This window comes from Cetorhinus maximus, chromosome 23, assembly GCF_964194155.1.
Source record: "Cetorhinus maximus chromosome 23, sCetMax3.hap1.1, whole genome shotgun sequence".
In the NCBI taxonomy this organism is placed as follows: Eukaryota; Metazoa; Chordata; class Chondrichthyes; order Lamniformes; family Cetorhinidae; genus Cetorhinus; species Cetorhinus maximus.
The window spans coordinates 57,529,534-57,553,288 of NC_135901.1; the positions used below are offsets into that span (position 1 = coordinate 57,529,534).

The window sequence follows — 23,755 nt, forward strand, 5'->3', positions numbered from 1 at the left end:
AAAGGAATGTAGTGGTAGTAAGGGATAGTATAGTGAGGGCATTGACACTGTTCTCTGCAGCAAAGAGTGAGAGTCCAGACGGCTATGTTGCCTGCCCGGTGCCAGGGTTCAGGACATCTGCTCAGGGCTGGAGAGGGACTTGCAATGGGAGGGGGAAAATCCAGTTGTCCTGGTCCATGTACGTACCAATGACATAGGTAGAACTAGGAAAGAGGTTCTGTAAAGTCAGTATAAGGAGCTAGGTACCAAATTATGTAGGAGAAACTCAAAGGTAATAATCTCTGGATTATTACCTGAGCCATATGCAAATTGGCATCGGGCAAATAAGATTAGCGAGACCAATGCGTGGCTCAAAGATTGGTGTGGGAGAAGTGGGTTCCGGTTTGTGGGGCACTGGTATCAGTGCTGGGGGCAGTGGGGGCCGTACCGTTGGGACGGTTTACACCTGAACCATGCTGGGATGAGTGTCCTCACAAATTGCATAGCTAGGGAAGTAGAGAGGGCTTTAAACTAAACAAGAGCGGTGAGGGATCAAGCTTAGGTAGAGGTAGCAATTCAAGGTGTAGAGTCAAGAAAGGAGAGCAAAATAATAATATGAGAAACAAGGTCAGAGAATGGCAGGAAAGGACTGAGAGAAAAAAACCTGAGAATAAATCAACAGTCAAGACTAGATGTTACAACGGTAACAAAAAGACAAGACTGAAGGCTCTCTATCTGAATGCACATAGCATTCAAAACAAAGTAAATGAATTGATGACTCACACAGAAGTAAATAAATATGATCTGTTAGTAATTATGGAAACGTGGCTGCAGGACAACTAAGATTGGGTCCTTAATATTGAGGGGTACATGACATTCAAGGAGAATAGGAAGCTAGGTAAAGGTGGAGGTGTAGCATTGTTAATCAAAGAGAGCATTGGTGCAATAGTTAGAGATGACCTTGGATCAGGAGATCAGGATGGAGAATCAGTTTGGATGGAGATGAGGAATAGTAGGGGAAAAATAGCCTTTAGTCGGAGTGGTTGATGGGCCCCTAACAGCAGCCATAGTGTAGGACAAAGTATTCAAGAGAAAATATTGTGTGCTTGTAATAAAGGGACGGCAATAATCATGGGTGATTTTAATCTACACATTAACTGGAAAAATCAAATTGGCAGTAATGGCCTGCATGAAGAGTTCTTAGAATACTTTTAAGATAGTTTATTAGAGCAGCATGTTCAGGAGCCAATCAGAGAGCAGGTTATATTTGACTTGGTATTGTGTAATGTAACAGGATTAATTAATGACCTCAGAGTAAGGGCACTGCTAGGTAGCAGTGAGCACAATATGGTTGAATTTTACATCCAGTTTGAAAGGGAGAAGAGTGGGTCAAAGACTAGTATCTTAAACTTAAATAAGGGCAACTATGTGGGGATGAAAGCTGAGCTAGCTGAAGTGAACTGGGAAACTAGGCTAGAGGATAGATGAATAGAGAAGCAGTGGCAGACATTTAAGGGGATATTTCAAAGTATTCAGAATGAGTACATCCCGACCATAAAGAAAAATTATAAGGGGAGGACCCACCATCTGTGGTTAACTAAAGAAGTTAAAGAAAGCATCAGCTTAAGGAAAAAGCATACACAGAGATCCACAAAGATGAGCAGCAGGACAGATGATTGGACAGAATATAAAGAACAGTCGAAAATGGCTAAAAGGTTAATTAAGAGAAAGAAATTGGAGTGTGAGAGGAAGTTTGCTAGAAATGTAAAAATGGATAGCAAGTGTTTCTACCGGTGCTTAAAAATGAAAAGAGTGAGCAAAGTGAGTGTTGGTCCTCTAGAGGGTGACAGTGGGGAGTTAATAGTAGATAAGGAAATGGTGGAAGAAATGAATAATATTTTGCTTCTGTGTTCAATATAGAGAATACAAAAAACATTCCAGTAATAGCTGCAAATCAGAAGGTGACAGGAGAAAGGAACTTGGTGAAATTGAAATCACCGGGGAAATGATACTGAGCAAATTGATGGAGCTGCAGGCTGGCAAGTCTCTGGGACCCAATGAACTACATCATGGGGTCTTAAAAGAGGCGGCTAATGAGGTAGCTGGTAATTGAGGTAATTGACTGGTGTTACTTTTCCAAAATTCGCTAGATTCTGGAAAGGTTCCATCAGATTGGAAAGTAGCAAATATATCCCCTCTGTTCAAGAAGGGAGGGAGGCAGAAAACAGGAAACTATAGGCCAGTTAGCTTGACATCTGTCGTGGGGAAGTTATCAGAATCAATCGTTAAGAAGGTCACTGGACACTTAGAAAAGCTCAAGGAAATCGGGAAGAGACAGCATGGTTTTATGAAAGGAAAATCATGTTTAACCAATTTATTGGAGTTTTTTTGAAGGAGTAACATGCACAATGGATAAAGGGGAGCCTGTAGACGTGCTGTACTTGGATTTCCAGAAGGCATTTGAGAAGGTGCCACATCAAAGATTATTACGAAAAATAAAAGCGCATGGTGTAGGGGGTAACTTATTAGCATGGATAGGAGATTGGCTGGCTAGCAGAAAGCAGAGAGTATGTGTAAATGGGTCTTTTTCTGATTGGCAGGATGTGACAAATGGAGTCCCACAGGGATCTGTGTTGGGGCCTCAACTTTTTATGATTTATATCAATGACTTAGATGAGGGGAGTGAAGACGTGGTCGCTAAATTGGCAGATGGCACAAAGATAGGTAGAAAAGTATGTTGTGAAGAGGACATGAGGAGGTTGCAGATGGATATAGATAGGTTGAACGAGTGGCCAAAGATCTGGCAAATGGAGTGAAATGTGGGAAAATGTGAAGTTGGTCACTTTGGCAGGAAGAACAAAAAAGCAGAGTATTGCTTAAATGGAGAATGGCTGCTTAATTCTGAGGTGCAGAGGGACCTAGGTGTTCTAGTAAATAAGTCACAAAAAGTTTGTATGCAGGTACAGCAAGTAATTAATAAGGCTAATGGAATGCTATCCTTTGTTACGAGAGGGGTTGAACATAAAAGTAAGGATGTTATACTTCAGTTATACAGGACCGCACCTTGAATACTGTGTACAGTTTTGGTCTCCTTATTTAAGGAAGGATATAAATGCATTGGAGGCAGTTCAAAGTATGTTCACTAGATTGATACCTGGAATGAGCTTATGAGGAAAGGTTGGACAGACTGGGCTTGATTCCACTGGAGTTTAGAAGAGTGAGGGGTGATTTGATTGAAGTATACAAGATCCTGAATGGCCTTGACAAGGTGGACATGGAAAGGATGTTTCCTCGTGTGGGTGAGTCCAGAACTAGGGGGCACCATTTCAAAATTAGGGGTTCACCCTTTTAGGACAGAGACGAGGAGAATTTTTTTCTCTCAGAGGGATGTGCGGCTTTGGAATTCGCTGCCTCAGAAGGCGGTGGAGGCGCGATCATTGAATATTTTTAAGACACAGGTAGATAGATTCTTGTTCGGCAAGGGGATCAAAGGTTATCGAGGTTAGATGGGAATGTGGAAATTCAGACACAAGAAGATCAGCCATGATCTTATTGAATGGCACAGCAAGCTTTAGAGCCAAATGGTCCGCTTCCGTTCCTATTCCATATGTTCTTATGGTCTCTCTCCAGTGTGAATTCGCTGGTGTGTTTGCAGGTGGGATGACTGAGTGAAACCCTTCCCACACTCGGAGCAGGTGAATGGCCTTTCCCCATTGTGAAACCGCTGGTGTATCAGCAGTTGGGATGACTAAGTGAAACCCTTCCCATACTCGGAGCAGGTGAACGGCCTCTCTCCAGTCTGTAGCTCCTGGTGTCTCAGCAGGCTGGATAACTGAGTGAATCCCTTCCCACACTCAGAGCAGGTGAACGGCCTCTCCCCACTGTGAACCGGCTGGTGTCTCAGCAGGTCAGATGACTGAGTGAATCCTTTCCAACACTTAGAGCAGACGAACGGTCTCTCCCCATTGTGAATTCGCTGATGCGCTCGCAGATTGGTTGAGTAAGTGAATCCCTTCCCACACTCAGAGCAGGTGAATGGCTTCTTCCCACTGTGAACTCGCTGGTATCTCAGCAGCTCAGATGACTGAGTGAATCCCTTCCCACATTCAGAGCAAGTGAATGGTCTCCTCAGTGTGAATTCGCTGGTGTGTTCGCAGGTTGGCTGACAGAGTGAATCCCTTCCCACACTCGGAGCAGGTGAACGGCCTCTCCCCAGTGTGACTGCGTCGATGGATTTCCAGCAGGGATGGGTAATTGAATCCTTTCCCTCAGTCCTCACATTTCCACGGTTTCTCCATGGTGCGGGTGTCCATGTGTCTCTTCAGGTTTGATGATCAATTGAATCCTTGTCCAAACAGGGAACACGTGTACAGTTTCTCCCCCACTGTGAATGGTGTGATGCTATTTCAGGCTGTGTAACTGGTTAAAGCTCTTTCCACAGTCAGTTCACTGGAACACTCTCATTCGGGTGTGTGTGTGTCTCGGTGCTTTTCCAGTCACACTGATGTTTGAAATCTTTTCCCACAGACAGAATAGACAAACATTTCTCCTTCCACATTCAAAGACGATAATATTCAGGTCCTGATGAATCGAGTGACTTTGTCAGATCTTGATGTGATGTTTGGTTTGAGTTCCCCCTCTGTAAATCCTCCCCTCCGATACCCTGTAAAAGGAGTTTACAAAAGTCATCACTGTAAGAACAGGATAGAAATTCAGAGCAGACAATTCTCATTTCTATGGAACATTATTTCCTGTCTTCTTCTCCCAAAGCTGCAAATCCCTGTCCCACACACTCTCCCTCCTCCCTGTGCTGAAGCCAAACAGAGTTTTGGATAATTCTTCCTGTATCTTTTTTACAAATTTGTCCAACTGAAGATAACAAAATGTTTGATCATTCACTCCAGTACTCGTGACAAAACATTAATCTGAAACACCCTGACCGACCAGACAGAATAGCAGATCTTAACCTTGTGTCCAAACCTTAGTGTGTGGAGATTTAATGAGTGACTGTTAAGGTGGTTTCTCCAAACCTCCAAGGGTTTCCTTCCTTCCTTCTCTCCCTCTCTAACTAAGTTAAACCATGGGATCAGTCTCATGGCCCATTCTGGTTACTGCTTCTCTTCCTGATGACTAATTAACTCCAGTTAAATACCGAGAAGACTGAAGACACTGTTTTAAATCCCTGCTTCAATCTCCATTTCCCAGGTACAAACTCCATCTCTCTCGCTGGGAACAGTCTGAGATTAAACCAGTCTTTTCACAACCACGCTGATACATTTGATCTCGAGATGAGCTTCTGACCTCATATCTGTGCCATCACTAGGATGGCCAGTTTCCACTCGACCTCACCGTGTCTCTATGCTTCTGCTGCTGAAACACTCACCCCTGCCGTTGTTACCTCCAGAACTGAACGACTATCCCAACACACTCCTGGCTGGTCTCCCACATTCTACGCTCCGTAAACATGAAGCCATCCAAAGATCTGCTGTCCATGTCTTCACTCGTAGCAAGTCCTGTTTCACTATCACCCCTCTGCTTCCTGACCTGCCTTGGCTCCCAGTCAAGCAACAACTTGATTTTAAAATTCTCATCCTTGTTTTCACATCCCTCCATGGCCATGCCCCTCCCTTTCTATGTAATCTCCTCCATGCCCACAACCCTCTGAGATATCTGCACTGCTCGAATTCTGGCCTTGTACATTCCCTATTTTAATCGCTCCAGCATTAATGACCACGCCTGAAGTTCCAGCGTTCACAAACTCTGAAATTCTCTCCCTAAACAGTGCAGTAGATGCCGGGATGCTGAATAAATTTGAGGAGATAGCCAGATTTTTAATTAGTAATGGGTTGAAAGGTTATGGGGAGAGGGCGGGAAATTGGATTTGAGGCCGAAATGAGATCAGCCATGATCGTATTGAATGGTGGGGCAGCCTCGAGGGGCTGAATTGCCTATTTCTGCTCCTAGTTCTTATGTACACCTCTCCCTCTGTCTGCCACATTTCCCCGCCTTTAAGTCACTTGAGTATTGCTTAAAAAAAAGACATTCTGTCAAAACTTTTATCTTGTACTCATCAGGACAGACGCAAGGACACTGAATTTCAAAGATTATCAGTCGGGCTCAAAATGTGGTTCACTTTTGCTTGTTAGAAGCTACATCTATTCATACACAGGGACCTGTCCACTGCAGGCAGAAGGTGCATGTCCAGGGATGGGGCCGTTTGTTGAATTAAACAAAAGCATGGAGGATGATAGCTCTTTGGTGCATTCTCCATGCTAATGCCTTGACCAATCAGAGCTGACTTGCCAAACCAAGTCAACACCCTTTCCTTGTGCAGCATAAATTGCTGTTCGCTGAGAAATTTGGTTTTTTTGCATCTGTCCAGAGGAGTGCAACATGAAATATCAGCAATATGTCTCCCTTTTTCAGCAATACTTAAATTCTGTACTGCTGAGTGACTGTGGGTTTATAATTCTATTGCTGCTGATCTAAAACTCCTGGTGAACACACATTTTATTAATGTTTCCCTCGGGCTGTTGTTCATTGTCCCCGTGAGGTTGGCAGCCGCGCATGCGCCAGTGCCGTCTTTGCCCCTATAAAGATGGCGGCCGCGCATGCGCCCGCCCCGACATTACCCTATAAAGATGGCGGCCGTTAATTCGGGCCTACCTCTCGCAGCGCCGAGCAAACCCGAGACCGGTGGTTTCTTATTGAGGGTTTGGGGCCGGTACCGTAAGTTTATGAAGTTTCCAAACTCACCCGCCGGCCCTATCTCTGTTCACAGGTTTATTTTCGGCCCTGGATCCTAACTCGGTATTTGTCAAACCCGGATTTTAAATCCGTTCGTTCCAGCTCTCTTCCCGTCTGTCTCCACGGACTGCGCATGCTCCGACTCCCAATGATAGGTGGCAGCCCCGGACCAATAGGGACAGGGGGCGGAATTGGAGGACCGAGCGGGAGCAGCTGGTCCTCCAGCCAATCGGAATGAATGAGGGACGGAGCCTGTTGGGCTTGAATTGGAGCATGCGCAGCGCGGGTGGGGATCGGGATGAAGGCGGTCCGGTTGAAAGTCCAGCGGGTGAGAAAGGGCCGAGTGCAGGAGAGGAATGGAGCCGGAGGGTGGACTGGGAGGATTCACAAACACCCGGTGTAGGACTCCAAACCCGGATTAGAAACTCCCGGAGCCCAGTTTACACCGAGTGTTTGGAAACTCCTTTTACAGGGGGTTAGAAGGGGAGGATTTACACACAGAAAACTCCAACCCAGAGAAATGTTTGTCTCTTTGGACTGACCTGCTGAAACACATTGAATTCACACTGGCGAGAGGCTGTTCAGTTGCTCGCAGTGTGGTAAGAGGTTCAGGACATCATCCCACCTGCTGAGACACTAGCGCATTCACACTGACAAGAGACCTTTTAAATGACCAGAGTGTGAGAAGTGCTTTAAAAGGTGTGGGAAACCTTGCGGGGAGATTTGCTCGTGCTGTCGGTGGGCTCTTAAACTAATTTGGCATGGGGGTGGGATACTGAGTGGAGGTATAGTAGGGGGTGATGTACATACAAGTATATAAGAAAAAACAAGTCAGTCTGGAAGGCAGGGTGTACATAGTCAAGTTAAGGCACAAGGCAACATGGCAAGGCTGGATGACATTTATTTTAATGTAAGGAGGGTTGTGAGTAAGGCAGATGAGTTGCAGATGCTGATTAACATATGGGGATATGATATCATTGCTATCACGGCGACATGGCTGAGGGAGGGGCAGGACTGACAGCTCAATATTCCAAGGTATAGAATCTTCAGGTGAGACAGGAAGGGGGCGGAGGTTGTAAAAGAGATGGTGGTGTCACAATATTGATCAAGGAGTCAATTACTGCAGTAAGGAGGGATGGTATCTTAGAAGGTTCCTTAAATCAGGCCGTATAGGTCGAACTTAAAAACAAAAAGGGGGCAATCACATTGTTGGGAGCATACTATAGATGCCCAAACAGTCAGGGAGAGGTAGAAGGGCAGATATGTAGGCAAATCTCAGAAGTGTTAAAATAATAGGGTAATAATAGTCGGGTATTTCAACCTCCACAATATTAACTAGGATAGACAAAGTGTGAAAGACTTTGAGGGGGCTGAATTCTTCAAATGTATCCAGGAGAGATTTTCAAGCAAGCACATAAAAAGTCCTACAAGAGAGGTGCTGGACCTTCTTTTAGAGAACAAAGCTGGGCAAGTTGTAGAAGTGTCAGTGGGGGAGCAGTTCAGTGATAATGACCATAACTCAGTAAGATTTAAGTAGTTAAGGAAAAGGACGAAAATGGATCGAAAATAAGGGTTTTGAATTGGGGGAAGGCCAATTTCAATATGATAAGACAGGACCTGGCCAAAGTGGACTGGGAGCAGCTACTTGTAGGAAAATCAACATCAGAGCAGTGGGAGTCATTCAAAAAGGAAATAGTGAGAGTGCAGGGCCAACATTTTCCCACAAAGGACCAACAAGTCCAGAGAAACTGGAATGTTGAGGACTTGACAGGATTAGATATGGGGGGAAAAATGGGAAGCTTATGGTACATACCGAGGGCTCAAAACAGCAGGAGACCTTGATGGGTAGAGAAAGTGCAGGGGGTTACTTAAAAAAGAAATTAGGAAGGCGAAGAGGGGGCATGAAAAACACAGTTGGGTGAAATAAGTTAAAATCCAAAGGCATTTTATAAGTATATTCAGGGCAAGAGGATAACAAGGGAAAGATTAGGGCCCATCAGGGACCAAAATGGCAATCTGTGTGAGGAGCTGGAAGATGTAGATGAGGTTTTAAATGAGTACTTTGCATTTGTATTAACTATACAGAAGGACGATGTAGGTATAGAAATCAGGGAGAGGGATTGTAATATACTTGAACAAATGAGTATTGAGAGGGAGGAGGTATTAGCGGTTTTATTGGGCCTTAAAAGTGTATTTATCCCCAGGCCCAGATGAGATGTATCCCAGGTGTTGTGGGAGGCAAGGGAGGAGATTGCAGGGGCCCTGACATTAATTTTCAAATCCTCTCTGGCCACAGGAGGGGTGCCAGAGGACTGGAGGACAGCTAATGTGGTACCGTTATTAAAGAAGAATGTTAGGGATAAACCAGGGAGCAAACAGGCCAGTGAGTCCAACATCAGTGGTAGGGAAACTTTTGGAAACATTCTGAGGGACAGAATTAATCCCCACGTTGAGAGGCAAGAATTAATCAAGGATAGTCAGCATGGCTTTCAGTGAGAGATCATGTCTAACAAATTTGATTGAATTTTTCGAGGAGGTGACGAGGTGTGTAGATGAGGGTAGTTCAATTGATGTAGTCCACATGGAATTCTCTAAGGCTTTTGACAAGGTCTGACATGGGAGACAGGTCCAGAAGGTAAGAGCCCATGTGATCCAGGGCAATTTGGCAAATTGGATCCAGAATTAGCTCAGTGTCAGGAGGCAGAGGGTGATGGCCAAAGGTTGTTTTTGTGACTGGAAGCCTGTGTCCAGTGGCGTACTGCAGGGTTTGGTGCTGGGTCCCTTGTTTTTAGTGGACATTAATGATGTAGACATAAATGTAGGAGGTATGATCAGTAAGTTCACAGGTAACACAAAAAAATCACTATTGTGGTAACTAGCGAGGAGGAAACCCTTAGACAACAGGACAATATAGACGGACTGGTCAGATGGGCAGAACACTGGAAAATGGAATTTAATCCCAAAAAAGTGTGAGGTGATGCATTTCGGGAGGACTAACTAGGCAAGGGAGTACATGATGAATGGTAGGACCCGGGAAGTACAAACCCTTGGTGTGCATGTCCATAGATCCTTGAACATAAGAACTAGGAGCAGGAGTGGGCAATTCAGCCCCTCAACCCTGCCCCGCCATTCATTACAATCATGGCTGATCTCATTTTGGCCTCAACTCCAATTTCTCTCCCTCTCCACATAACCTTTCAACCCATTACTAATTAAGTCCATGTGGTGAAGATGCTCGCACAATGCTGGTCGGTATGGAGTTACAGGTTATTCACCCAGCGATGAGGAAGGGACATTGATATATCTCCAAATCAACAACAACAATTTGTGTTTATATCACACATTTATTGTTATTTAGTTTACCAAGACATTTCACAGAAATGTTAGAAACCATGGAGATACTCGTGCAGGTGGCCAATAATTTGGTCAAAGAGGTCGGTCTGAAGGAATATCTTAAAGGATGCAAATGAGGTAGAGAGGCGGAGAGGTTTAGGGAGGGAATTCTAGAGTCTTGGAAACTGACAGAATGGCAACCAGTGATGGAATTATTAAAATCAGTAATTCTCGAATTCGAGAAGAGCAGATATCTCGGGGGGATTGTGAGGCTGGAGGAGGTTACAGAGATAGGAATGATCACAACCATGGAGGAAAACAAGGATGAGAATGTGAAAATTTAGGTGCTGCTTAAATGAGTGCCTTCAAATCATTTGTATAGTTTGTGAATGGCTGTGGGCCAAGCACTGATCCTTGCAGTATCCCACAAATAACAGCCTGTCATCCTGAGAATGAGACATTTATTCCGACTCTCTGTTTTCTCTCTGTTCATCAATTCTCAATCTATAACAGGATATTACCCCAATCCCATGCACTTGAATTCTGTTTATTGACATCCTGTGCTTTGTTTAGTAACCTTCTCTCTCTGTCTCTCCCACTCCTCTCTCTCTTACTCTCTCTGTCACATTGAATTCTCCAGCCCAGTGAGTTGTGGATGCTCCATCATTGAATATATTTCCGGCTGATGTGGAGAGATTTTTGGTCTCTCAGGGAGTTGAGGGATATGGGGAGTGGGCGGGAAAGTGGAGTTGAAGCCCAAGATCAGCCACGATCGTATTGAATGATGGAGCAGGCTCGACGGGGTGTTAGGACTTCTCTTGTTCCTATTTCGTATGTTCTTATAGAGGCCAGAGTCTTGTGTTGGCCCAGACCGGGTGGCAGGTTCCCTTCCCTGTTGGACATTAGTGAACCAGTTAGGTTTTTATCACGATCCAGCAATTTTCATGGTCACTTTTTCCCAGTGCCGGCCCCACAAATTCCCAGATTGATTCAGCTCAATTTCACAACCTGCCTTTGTGTTTTTGTAGGTTCTCTCTCACTCCCTTTTTTCTGTTTTAAATCAATTTCACAGGGTATTAGAAGGGGAGGATTTGCAGTCGGGAAACTGAAACCAAACATCACATCAGGATCTGACGGAGTCGCCCAATTTATCTTAAACTGAGTATCTTCAGATTTTGAACATGGAAGGAAAAAGCACCGTTCACAGTGGGGAGACACCGTACACGTGTTCTGTGTGTGGACGAGGCTTCAGCCAATCATCTGACCTGACGGAGCATAAATGCAGTCACAATGGAGAGAAACCGTGGAAATGTGGGGACTGTGGGAAGAGATTCAAATCCCCATTGGAACTGGGAACTCATTGGTGTACTCACACTGGGGAGAGACCATTCACTTGCTCTGAGCGTGGGAAGGGATTCACTCAATTAGCCAACCTCATGGGACATCAACGTGTTCACACTGATGAGAGACCATTCAGGTGCTCTCACTGTGGGACTGAGTTCAGACGATCATCTGAACTCATTGCACACCAGCGAGTTCACACTGGAGATAGACCGTTCACATGCTCCGAATGTGGGAAGGGATTCAGTCAGTCATCCCACCGTCTAAGACACCAGAGAGTTCACACTGGAGAGAGGCCATTTACCTGCTCTGAATGTGGGAAGGGATTCACTCAGTCATCCAACCTGCTGCTGCACCAGAGAGTTCACACTGGAGAGAGGCCATTTACCTGCTCCGAATGTGGGAAGGGATTCAGTCAGTCATCCGGCCTGCTGAGACACCAGAGAGTTCACACTGGAGAGAGGCCATTTACCTGCTCTGAATGTGGGAAGGGATTCACTCAGTCATCCAACCTGCTGCTGCACCAGAGAGTTCACACTGGAGAGAGGCCATTTACCTGCTCCGAATGTGGGAAGGGATTCACTCAGTCGCCCATCCTGCTGAGACACCAGAGAGTTCACACTGGAGAGAGGCCATTTACCTGCTCCGAATGTGGGAAGGGATTCACTCAGTCATCCAGCCTGCTGCTGCACCAGAGAGTTCACACTGGAGAGAGGCCATTTACCTGCTCCGAATGTGGGAAGGGATTCAGTCAGTCATCCAACCTGCTGCTGCACCAGAGAGTTCACACTGGAGAGAGGCCATTTACCTGCTCCGAATGTGGGAAGGGATTCAGTCAGTCATCCAACCTGCTGATACACCAGAGAGTTCACACTGGAGAGAGGCCATTTACCTGCTCTGAATGTGGGAAGGGATTCAGTCAGTCATCCAGCCTGCTGAGACACCAGAGAGTTCACAAGTAACTGTCGTGATGGGATTTTGCTCTTAATAACATTCAGGACTGAAGTATGTTCATTATAGTGTGTTTCTGTAGACACTAATAAACTCCAGCCCACTTAGATAAAAGTCAAATTAATCAGCATTGTGTTATACACAATGTGTTGAACCTTTTTACTATTTTTAACACGTTAGTTCCTTTTTGACGTTAATAAACTCCAGCTCTGTATAAAATTGGAATAAATCAGCTTTGCGATGAACAGTTGAGTCGTTTTGATATTTCTAGCACCAGTTAGTTCCTTTTGAAGGGCTCTCCCTCTCCCCTGTCTCCTCCATCCTCACCTCTAGCAACAAGTGTGAGGAGCTCACGGAGCTTCTTTGTCACTAAGATTGAGACAATCTGATCAGCTGCCTCTGCTGTTTCCCTCCCTTTCACTAGCCCACCGGGATAAACTATCTCTAAAGATCCCCCTTGTCCGAGCCTGAACTCGTGATTAAATGACAAAGGGGATGATGGTGCAAGGCAGCATTGCGTGATAATGAGACAAGGAAATCAACTAATGGGACAAGTGGAGAAACAACACAGGCCCAGAGGAGGGATAAATGGTAAAAGAAGAACCATTACCAGCATCTACTGTCAGAAAAAATGGGAGCAGTGGTTATGATCTGAAATTGTCAAAAGGAATGTTGAGCTCAGAAGGATGTAAAGTGTCCAATGAAAGATGGGCTGCTGTTCCTCGAGCTTCCATTGAGCTTCATTGGAACAGTGCAGGAGGCCGAGGTCAAAATGGGAGTGGGTGGAGATTAAACTGGTAAATGACCAGAACCTCAAGGTCACACTTGAAGACTGCAAGGCGATGTTCCACACAGCAGTTACCCAATTGGGATTTAATCTCCTCAATGTAGAGAAAACCGCACTGTGAATAGACAATACTGAATAGCAAGAAGTACAAGTAAATCACTGTGCCCCTTGGAAAGTGTTTGGGGCCTTGGAATGTGGGAAGGGAGGAGGTGGACGGGTGCTGCTGCATCTGCTGTGCATGAATGGAAATAATTCACAGTGATGTTCATAAGAACACAAGAAATAGGAGCAGGGTTGGACCAAAAGGCCCCTTGAGCCTGCTTCACCATTAAATTTTCTTCCAGCTCAACTCCACTTTCCCATCCTATTACCATATCCCTTAGTGCCCAAATATTTATGGATTTCCATCTTGAACATATCAAGATGGAGAACAACAGACTCAGTGCAACTATTAATCTGGGAAATGCACAGACAAGGTGCATGTGTATTACAAATTCACCTCTTCACTGCTTGGTAATCATGTTAAATGAGCTTTACACTGACCCCATGCTGAAATCTAGTCATTCTCTGACAGGTATTCTTAATGGCATAATTAGCAAATTTAGAATGAAAAATACCCTCTGCTTCACTGTGAGAATGAGAGACAACTTTGTAATTGATTCATAATGTCACAGACTGGCTCATTAGATCTGCTCATTTCATCTAATCTTACTTTCAGCTAATGGGAGAATGGCTGAAACAGGGGGTGGTGAATAACAGCTCGAAACCACAGTCCCCTCTCCCACTGCCATAATGATCCTTACAACATACAGGAATTTGGGACAATGTGACTTTGATGCTCAGATTAGCTCTGCCTCCATATTATAGGAAGGAGCGAAGCACTGGGGATGGTGCAAAAAAGATTTACTGGAATGATGCCAGAATTGGAAAATATGTCAAATTCAGAAAGATTTAACGGATTGAAAAGTTTTTCTCTGGAAAAGAAAGTGAGGGATGACTTGACTAAGGCCTTTAAGATAATGAAAGTGGTTGACAGGGTAGACAAGTGGAAGAGTTTTCCACTTGTAGATGGTTGAGAATAAATATACGTTAGTCATCAATAAATCTAATGCACAATTCATTTGCAACTTCTTCAATCAGAGATAAAAGCAGAAAATCATGGAAATACTCAGCACATCCAGGAGAATCTGTGAATTGAGAAATAGAGTTAAGTTTTCACGTCTACTCACTGATGCAGTGCAGTTCTGATGGAAAGTCACAGCCCTGAAATTTAAATACATCTTTCACTCTCCACAGACACTGCCACATCTGCTGAAAATTCCAATATTTTGTTTTTTTATTTCAGATTTGCAGCACCACCTTTCTCTAACTGTGGTTGAGAATGTAGAGCTCATTCTCAGAAGGGTTTGAGATCCCAGTGTGAGCTGAAACTCATGTTGCAAAATCACACCATGAAATCACACCAGCTGAATGTGGAAATGGATTCACCTCGTTATTCCATTTTCTGACACAGCAGCACAGTCATACCTGTGGGAGACCATTCAGATACTTCATGTGTGCAACCCTTTGCTCACTGCCCACCTGCTAACACTCCAGTTTTAGAAGGTCAAAGGATTAGATCCACAATTGCTACATTCCATTTGACAAGACAGAGTTTCAGTAGTCAGAGTATGGGAAGAAAAATCACTTGTCTGCGCCACTGCTGAGACTCCAGTGAGTTCAGATCTAACTGTCAAGGTTTGCTCTGTTGTTAATTACACCCAGGACATAACTATGGTGGAGGGGCCGTGCACTATGGTTGCCTTATCAATATTCATAATTTTATATATTCAGGCTTCATGAAGACCCTGTAAATGTCTGAAATCTTGAATAAGAAGCTACCGGTCCTGCGGTTACACCGAATGGAAAGGAGACAACTCTGACCCGCGTCTCCTCTCGGAGACAGGGCCGAGTTAACAACCGCCATCTTCACAGGGGGCAATGTGCAGCAGGGCGCATGCGCGGCCATCTGGTCCAGGTAGCAGGAGGAGAGAATGTTGTTCATTTCTATCCTGGACTGACAGGGATGGATTTTGGAAACTCCTTTTACAGGGGTTTAGAAGGGAAGGATTTACACACAGCAAACTCAAACCAAGAGAAATGTTTGTCTCTTCTCAATTTCTATCTAGGACTGACGGTTAGTGTTTTTGTAAATTTCTGATACTGGATCTTAGAAGTGGAGGGTTGACAGACGGGAAACTCAAATCATACATCAATTCAGATCTGGCAGAGTCACTCGATTCGTGAGGACCTGAATATCATCGGCCTTTAAATCTGGAAGGTAAACAGTTGGCCTGTCTGTCTGTGGGCAAAGGTTAATTGTAGAAGAAAGAATAATTAACTGGGGAAAGCCAACTTCAGTAAGGTGAGAATGGATCTGACCCAGTAAAGTGGAATCAAAGGTCGGCAGGAGAAACTGTAATTGAGGAATGGGCTGCCTTAAAGAGGAAATAGATCAGACACAGTAATGACATATTCTTACAAATGAGGAAGGTGTGGCTAACATATCCACAGCTCACTAAATAAGAGAAGAGATTGAGATGAAGATGAATAAGTCTGCTAACAGAGATATCAGGTGGCTAATACAACTGAGAGACAGGATAAAGAAAGAATATTCAGAGAGAAATTGGAAAAAGAAAGTAAGAGAAGCAAAGAGAGAGTATGAGAAGAGACTGGCAGCTAACATGGAAGGAAATCAAAACGCTTTCTCCGTCTTATACCTAGTAACAGGCCGGTAAAAGGAGAAAGGGGCTGATTAGGGATTTAAGCAAAGGTGATTTACACATTGGGACAGGGAGTATGGATGAGGTATAAATGAATATTTGGCATCTGTCTTTACCAAAGAAGATGATGCTGCACAGGTCATGGTTAAAGAGGAGGTAGTTCAAACACTTGTGATGTTTAATATTGATAAGGAGAAGGTATTATATAGGCTGTCTGATAAAGTTGACAAGGCACCAGGATTAGATGAGTTGTATCCAAGGATACTGAGGGAATTCAGAATGGAAATTGTGGAGGCACTGACCATATTATTCCAATCTCCTTCAGACCCATGAGTGGTGACAGAGGACAGGAGAATTGCAAATCATACACCTTTGTTCAAAAAGGGTGTAATGATAAGCCCAGCAACTTCCAGACCAGTCAGTTTAACCTTGGGAGTGATAATTCTGGACAAAATTAATAGTCACTTAAGCAAATGTGGGCTAATTCAGGGAAGCCAGCTCAAGTTTGTTAAGGGAAAATCATGTTAAACTAACTTGCTTCAGGTTTTTCAAGAGTTAACAGTGTGGCTGATGAGGGTAATGCTGTTAATGTGGTGTACATGGTCTTCCAAATGGCATTCGATAAAGTGCCACATAACAGACTTGTGAGCAAAGTTATAGCTTATAGAACAAAATGGGCAGCAGCAACATGGATACAAAATTAACTGAGTGACAGGAAACAGAGAGTAATGATTTTTCAGAATGGAGGAAGGTTGAAAGTGGATTTCCCCAGGAGTCAGTGTTAGGACTCCTGCTCCTATGACCTAGACCTTAGTGTTCAGGCACAATTTTGAAATTTATGGGCACAGACTGTGTAGAAGGTCCTTTCTCTGGTGGACCTTAGTGAACCAGTTGAGTTTTTGTGACAATCCAGCATCTTTCATGGTCACTTTTTCCTAGTGCCGGCCCCACAAATTCCCAGATCCATTCAGCTCAGTTTCACAACCTGCCTTTGTGTTTTTGTGGGTTCTCTCTCACTCCCTCTTTCTGTTTTAAATCAATTCCACAGGATATTAGAAGGAGAGGATTTGCAGTCAAGAAACTGAAACCAAACATCACATCAGGATCTGATGGATTGCACAGTTTATCGTAGCCTGAATATCATCGGATTTTGAACATGGAAGGAAAAAGCACTGTTCAAAGTGGGGAGAAACTGTACACGTGTTGTGTTTGTGGACAAGGCTTCAGCTAATCATCTAATGTGGCAGGACATAAATGCAGTCCCAACAGGGAGAAACCGTGGAAATGTGGGGACTGTGGGAAGGGATTCAATTACGTGGAAAGACATCGGTGCAGTCAAACAGCAGAGAGATCGTTCATCTGCTCCGAGTGTGGGAAGGGATTCAATCGTTCATCCTACCTACTGAAACACCAGCGAGTTCACACTGACGAAAGACCTTTTAAATGCTTGGACTGTTGGAAGTGCTACAAAAGTTCCTGGGAACTGATGACCCATCATCGTGTTCACACTGACGCGAGACCGTTCAGCTGCTCTCACTGTGGGACTGGGTTCAGGTGATCATCTCATCTGACTGTGCACCAATGAATTCACACTGGGGAGAAGCCATTTATCTGTTCCAAGTGTGGGAAGGGATTCACTCAGTCATCCAACCTGCTGAGACACCAGCATGGTCACACTGGAGAGAGGCATTTCACCTGTTCAGAATGTGGGAAGGGATTCACTGATTCATCCCATCTGTTGACTCACCAGCGAGTTCACAGTGAGGAGAGACCTTTTCGATGTCCAGACTGCGGGAAGTGCTATAAAAGTTCCGGGGACCTGGTGTCCCATCAACGTGTTCACACTGACGAGAGACCGTTCAGGTGCTCTCACTGTGGGACTGGATTCAGGCGATCAGCTAATCTTATTTCACACCAGCGAGTTCACACTGGGGAGAGGCCTTTCACCTGCTCCGTGTTTGGGAAGGGATTTACTCAGTCATCCAACCTCCTGAAACACCAACGAGTTCACACTGTGGAGAGACCGTTCACCTGCTCCGAGTGTGGGAAAGGATTCACTCAGTCATCCAACCTGCTGAGACACCAGCAGGTTCACGAGTAACTACAGTGATTGAGTTTTGCAACTGAACCATGTTTCACTGGGGTCTGTTTCTGCTGTTGTTAGTAAACTCCAGCCCAGTTATAGGTGTTAATATTCTGGATAAAAATAAAATCATTAAGCTTTCAATTAAATAGATGATGTTGAATCTTTTTACTATCCCTAAGACATTAGTTCCTTTCGAAGGGCTCTCCCTCTCCCCTGTCTCCTCCATCCTCACCTTCAGCAGCAAGTATGAGGAGCTCATGGAGCTTCTTTGCCACTAAGATTGAGACAATCCGATCAGCTGCCTCTGCTGCTTTCTTCCCTTCCACTAGCCCATCGGGACAAACTTTCTCTAAAGATCCCCCATGTCCGAGTTCTGAACCCACATCTTTCTCCAGTTTCTCTCCCATCTCCCCTTCCTGCCCTCTCAGAGCTCACTTTGTCCATGAGACCCACCTCCTGCTCCATCGACCCTGTTCCCGCTAAACTGCTGATCACCCATTTTCCCCATGTTCACTGATATTAACGGTTCTCTCTCTCCTGGTACTGCCCATCTCTCCTTCAAATCTGCCATCATCACCTGTCCTCAATAAAACCAACACTTGACCCCACGATCCTATTAAACTCCCGCTCCAGCTCCAACCTCCTTTTGCTCTCCAAAGTCCTGATCACCTCCCAAATCCATGTCTACATTTCCCAGAACTCCATGTTTAAATCCCTCCAATAAGATCACTGTCCCTGTCACGGTATCGAAATAGCTCTTCCCAAAGTCACCAATGACACCCCATGTGAATGTGACAAAGGAAAACTCCCTCGTTGTCCTTCTCAGCCTGTCCACAGCCTCTAACAACGTGGACCAAACCGTCCTCCTCCAATGCCTCTGCACTGGCGGCCAGCTGGGTGGGACATGATGAAACAATGTACAAACAATTCAAGGGCTGACTGACTTCAAGAAATAACCGGGCAGACAGGGAATGTCACCGTTACAACAAGGAGAGTCCGTGGTTTCAGTGAATGAACCGACAGAAGGGTGTTGTGGAGAATCTAAAACACTCAACATGAGTCAGCTGTGAGATGGAAAAGCAACATTAACGACAAATATGGGGATACAGGAGAGCTCCAAAGACATCTCATCGATACAAGTTTCTCCTGTACGCTTGGAGTATTTTGTGGACATTACAGCATTGATCATGATTACAGAATGAACCGTGTGCCCTTGTTTATAATTTCGATCCTGTACGTTCATGCCTATGTAGAAATGGTCTGCACCCATACCTGGTTCCTCTGTTATTCCCCTCCCACCCCACACCACAAGTGCACTTCCTCTGACCTTCTCGACTTTCTAGCTCCTTCTCACTGTCTCCCTTTCCATCAAAAATCAGCAAATTGTTAAAAAAATCAATGTAAAAATAATGTCTAACTTTGTTATCCCGACATTAGCAAGAAGTCCCCTTATGTCCCCATTGGACATATGTCCATTCGACCATACCCTAATCCTTCTGTAAATTAACCATGTCAGTCAGACAAAGCAGAATTATTAACTTGAAGCATATATTTGTTAATGGCGCATTCCCACCTTTCAAGGGTTAGGACAGGTTAGGAAGAAGGTTCATATTGTTATCATTCAGAACAACCCAGATTACAAAGGAACAACTGATCTCAAAGACAACCTCTTGTAGTGTGTGTGGAGGGGGCGTGCTGAATCAGTTTTTAATGGGTTAAATGATATATGTTTTCTACATTAGACGATCACATTAAAATCTGGAACTCAAATGGGTCTATGGATTTGTGTTAGGTGGGAAGATCGGGATCAGTGTATTACTCCAGGGAGCCTAATGATCAGAGGGACAGTATTTCAGAACTGATTCCTGTGATAGCAGCAATCCCATTGCTCTCTGTGAAAAAGACTGATGGAAATATTTAAAGTGGAAACCATAGGTGTGTTGGAGGATGATGGACACAAGGATTTTGTGAACTATTTGAGGATAATGGTGAGGGGAAAGGAATGGATCTGGAAAGCAGCAGACACTTCATGTTGCTCCAGGAGAAGTTGGGCCTGGTTGTGCAGGTGTCAGGTTTTACACAGCACACAGTCAGCCTGTGGTTTCACCCTGGATGTAGGATCTCCGAATCGTACCAATCACATCACTGGATGGGATTCTCAGGAGCCATGTTGTCTGCTTGGAGAGGAAGGTTTGTGTTATAGCTAATGAGAAGCAGCACAGACAACCACACACAGAGACCCACACAGACATTCTCTCTCTGTCTCACACACTCAGACATCTTCTCCACACCCACACACATTTACACACACTTCCACACTCAGGGACACACCCGCATTCATACAAACAGACACATGAGGACACATCCTGTCCTATCAGGTGGACAACACCGACCAAAGTGACCAATATTGGGGATAAAGTATTGGTGCCTATGAAGAACACTGTTTTTGGTACATTCAAGTCAACATCACCCTCCATAGCCTGTGAGCAGTTTTGACCATCCAATCTCACCCCTTTCTCTGAACATTAAATCTATATTGAACAACATCTGGGACAGAGGCTACAACACAATTAGAACAATGAGCTGTCTATTGCCAGCTTTGGTGACAGTGGGAGGTAGTGTAAATTTCAGAACAACTTCCTGGATAATTACAGCCTCTAATTTCCTCTTGGAATGACTTAAAATGTCAATTCCTCTCATGTTGATGGTCTGTTTGATGAGAGAATTCTGAGACAGGTCACATGGAGAAAGAATATCACGTTGTTTTGACTCTGTATCCAATATTACCCTGAGTTTGTTCATTGCTGTCCCAATGTCCTGAGACATGTTCCTATGTTCAAAAGGAACTATTTTGTGTTAGCAATATTAAAAAAGACTCAATAAATCATGTGTTTAACACAAATCTGATTGTTATCCAGAATATAAACCCCTATAACTGGGCTGGAGTTTATTACCATCAGCAGAAACAGACCCCAATGAACATGGTTCAGACCTGGATGTGATTCACAGCAAAATCCAATCACTTGTTAATTGTGAACTCACTGGTGTCTCAGCAGGTTAGCTACTGAGTGAATCCCTTCCCACACTCGGAAAAGCTGAACGGCCTCTCTCCAGAGTGAATTCATTGGTGTCCAGTGAGTTGAGATGACCACCTGAACCCAGTCCCACAGTGAGAGCACCTGAACGGTCTCTCGTCAGTGTGAACACGTTGATGGGACATCAGTTCACTGGAATTTTAAAGCACTTCTCACAGTCTGGGCATTTAAAAGGCCACTCGGCAGTGTGAATTTGTTGATGTGTCTGTAGGTGGGATGACTGAGTAAATCTCTTGCCACACTCGGAGCAGCTGAACAACTTCTCTCCAGTGTGAACTCGTTGGTGTCTCACAAGGTTGTTTGAAGGGGTGAATATTTTCCCACACATGGAGCAGCTGAATGGCCTCCCCTCAGTGTGAGTTTGTTCGTGTCTCAGCAGGCTGGATAACTGAGTGAATCCCTTCCCACACTCCGTACAGGTGAATGGCCTCTCCCCGATGTGAGTTTTCTGGTGTATGGTGAGTTCTGATAAATATATGCTTTCTTTACCACCTGATCCACCTGTCCTGCCACCTTCAGGGACCTGTGGACATGGACTCCGAGGTCTCTCACTTCCTCTACCCCTCCCAATATTCTCCTGTTTATTGTGTATTCTCCAGCTTTGTTTGCCCTCTCCAAATGCATTAGCATGAATTTGCTTTCTCTTTTACAGCTGATTTAAAGTTGCAGATTTTGCTCCAAAGGTTAAATTGCGATTGATATTCAAAGTCAACTATTTAACTGCAGAAACTACTTCAGCTGGGAGCCAGTGAATTAAGAGGAAAGATCCCAGACAGCGGTTCTTCAAGGTACACTGCAGGCCCGGCAGCTCAATCAGCTCCACTCTCAGCTCAGGAGAGCTGAACAACTCCACATCCTGTCCACAGGAGAGTTCTCCTGGTGCAGTGGGACCAACATTCGTGTAACTTTCAATTTCCAAAACCCTCCACCCTATTCGCTGTTGGTCCAATGGAAGCGTCGATTCCTGGTCAGTTGTCATCAGGGAAACTACCAATAAACTGGACATTTGGCTTTTGTTTCATTCCCGATCTCTTCACCAGAGAAAACTTTCTCCGACTAAATGTCTTGTTAAACTTGAACACAAGTGACTTCTTCACGAATGAGAAGCACCATTGCTGTTAGCTGGAACATGAAGTCGATACTTTCCTACATTAAGACAGTTCTTAAAGTCTCCCCCTTTGACCGAGCTTTTAGTCATCTGACTGAATATGTGGCTCGGTGTCACACTTTGTTATATAATGCTCCTGGGGAACGCCTTGTGACGTTTCATTTGGTTAAAGGCGCTTTATAAATATAAGTTGTTGTTGTAGGATACACATAGAAAGGGCCAATCTCTTATTATATCTCTCATGCTGATATTTTTCTTTGTTTTATCCATTCTCGGGGTGTGGGCATCGCTGGCTAGGCCAGCATTTATTGCCCGTCCCTAGTTGTCCTTGAGAAGGTAGTGGTGAACTGCCTTCTTAAACCGCTGCAGTCTGTGTAGTGTAGGTATACCCACAGTGCTGTTAGAAAAGGAGTTCCAGGATTTTGACCCAGCGACAGTGAAGGAATGGCAATATATTTGCAAGTCAGGATGGTGAGTGAATTGGAGGAGAACTTCCAGGCGGTAGCGTTCCCATCTACGTGCTGCCCCTGTCCTTATAGATGGTTACGGTCGTGGGTTTGGAAGGTGCTGCCTGAGGATCCTTGGTGAATTCCTGCAGTGCATCTACAATGCTGCTACGGTGCATCGGTGGTGGAGGGAGTGAATGTTTGTGGATGTGGTGCCAATCAATTGGGCTGCTTTGTCCTGGATGGTGTCAAGCTCCTTGAGTGTTGTGGGTGCTGCATTCAGCAAGGCAAGTAGAGAGTATTCCATCACACTCTGACTTGTGCCTTGTAGAAGGCTTTGGGAGAGTCAGGAGATGAGTTACGCATCACATGACTCCTAGCCTCTGACCTGTTCTTGCAGCCACAGTATTTATATGGCTAGTCCAGTTCAGTTTCTGGTCAATGGTAACAACAAGGATATTGACACTGGGGGATTCAGTGATGGTGATGCCTTGAACATCAAGGGGCGATGAATGGATTCTCTCTTGATGGAGATGGTCATTGCCTGATACTTGTGTGGCAGGAATGTTATCTGCCACTTGTCATCCCAAGCCTGGATACTATCCAGGCCTTGCTGTATTTGGACATAGACTGCTTCAGTATCTGAGGAGTCGCGAATGGTGCTAAACATTGTGCAATCATCAGCGAACATCCCCACTTCTGACCTTATGATGGGCGGAAAATCATTGATGGAGTAGCTGAAGATGGTTGGACTGAGGACACTACCCTGAGGAACTCCTGCAGTGATGTCCTGGAGCTGAGATGACTGACCTCGAACAAGCACAACCATCTTCCTTTGTGCTTGGCATGACTCCAACTAATGGAGAGTATTCCCCCCTGATTCCCATTGACTCCAGTTTTGCTAGGGCTCCTTGATGCCACACTCGGCCAAATGTTGCATTGATGTCAAGGGCAGTCACACTCACCTCACCTCTGGAGTTCAGCTCTTTTGTCCATGTTTGAACTAAGGCTATAATGAGATCAGCAGCTGAGTGGCCCTGGCGGAACCCAAACCGGGCATCAGTGAGCAGGTAATGGCTAAGTAAGTGCTGCTTGATAGCACTGTCAGTGACCCCTTCCA

The 23,755-nt window shown here is 44.8% G+C and overlaps 1 protein-coding gene across 1 annotated transcript in view; it reads right to left on the reverse strand.

Moving 5' to 3' along the window:
* The window catches only part of LOC144698061 (uncharacterized), a 54,157-nt gene extending 32,748 nt beyond the window's left edge, over positions 1–21,409 (reverse strand). Inside the window, exons 1-2 of the mRNA XM_078569990.1 lie at positions 21,261–21,409; positions 3,768–4,106 (exon numbers count right to left, since the gene is read on the reverse strand). Coding sequence (XP_078426116.1) covers positions 3,768–4,106; positions 21,261–21,409 — 488 coding nt within the window. The remainder of the gene's footprint in view (positions 1–3,767; positions 4,107–21,260) is intronic.
* Positions 21,410–23,755: the final 2,346 nt, after the last annotated feature.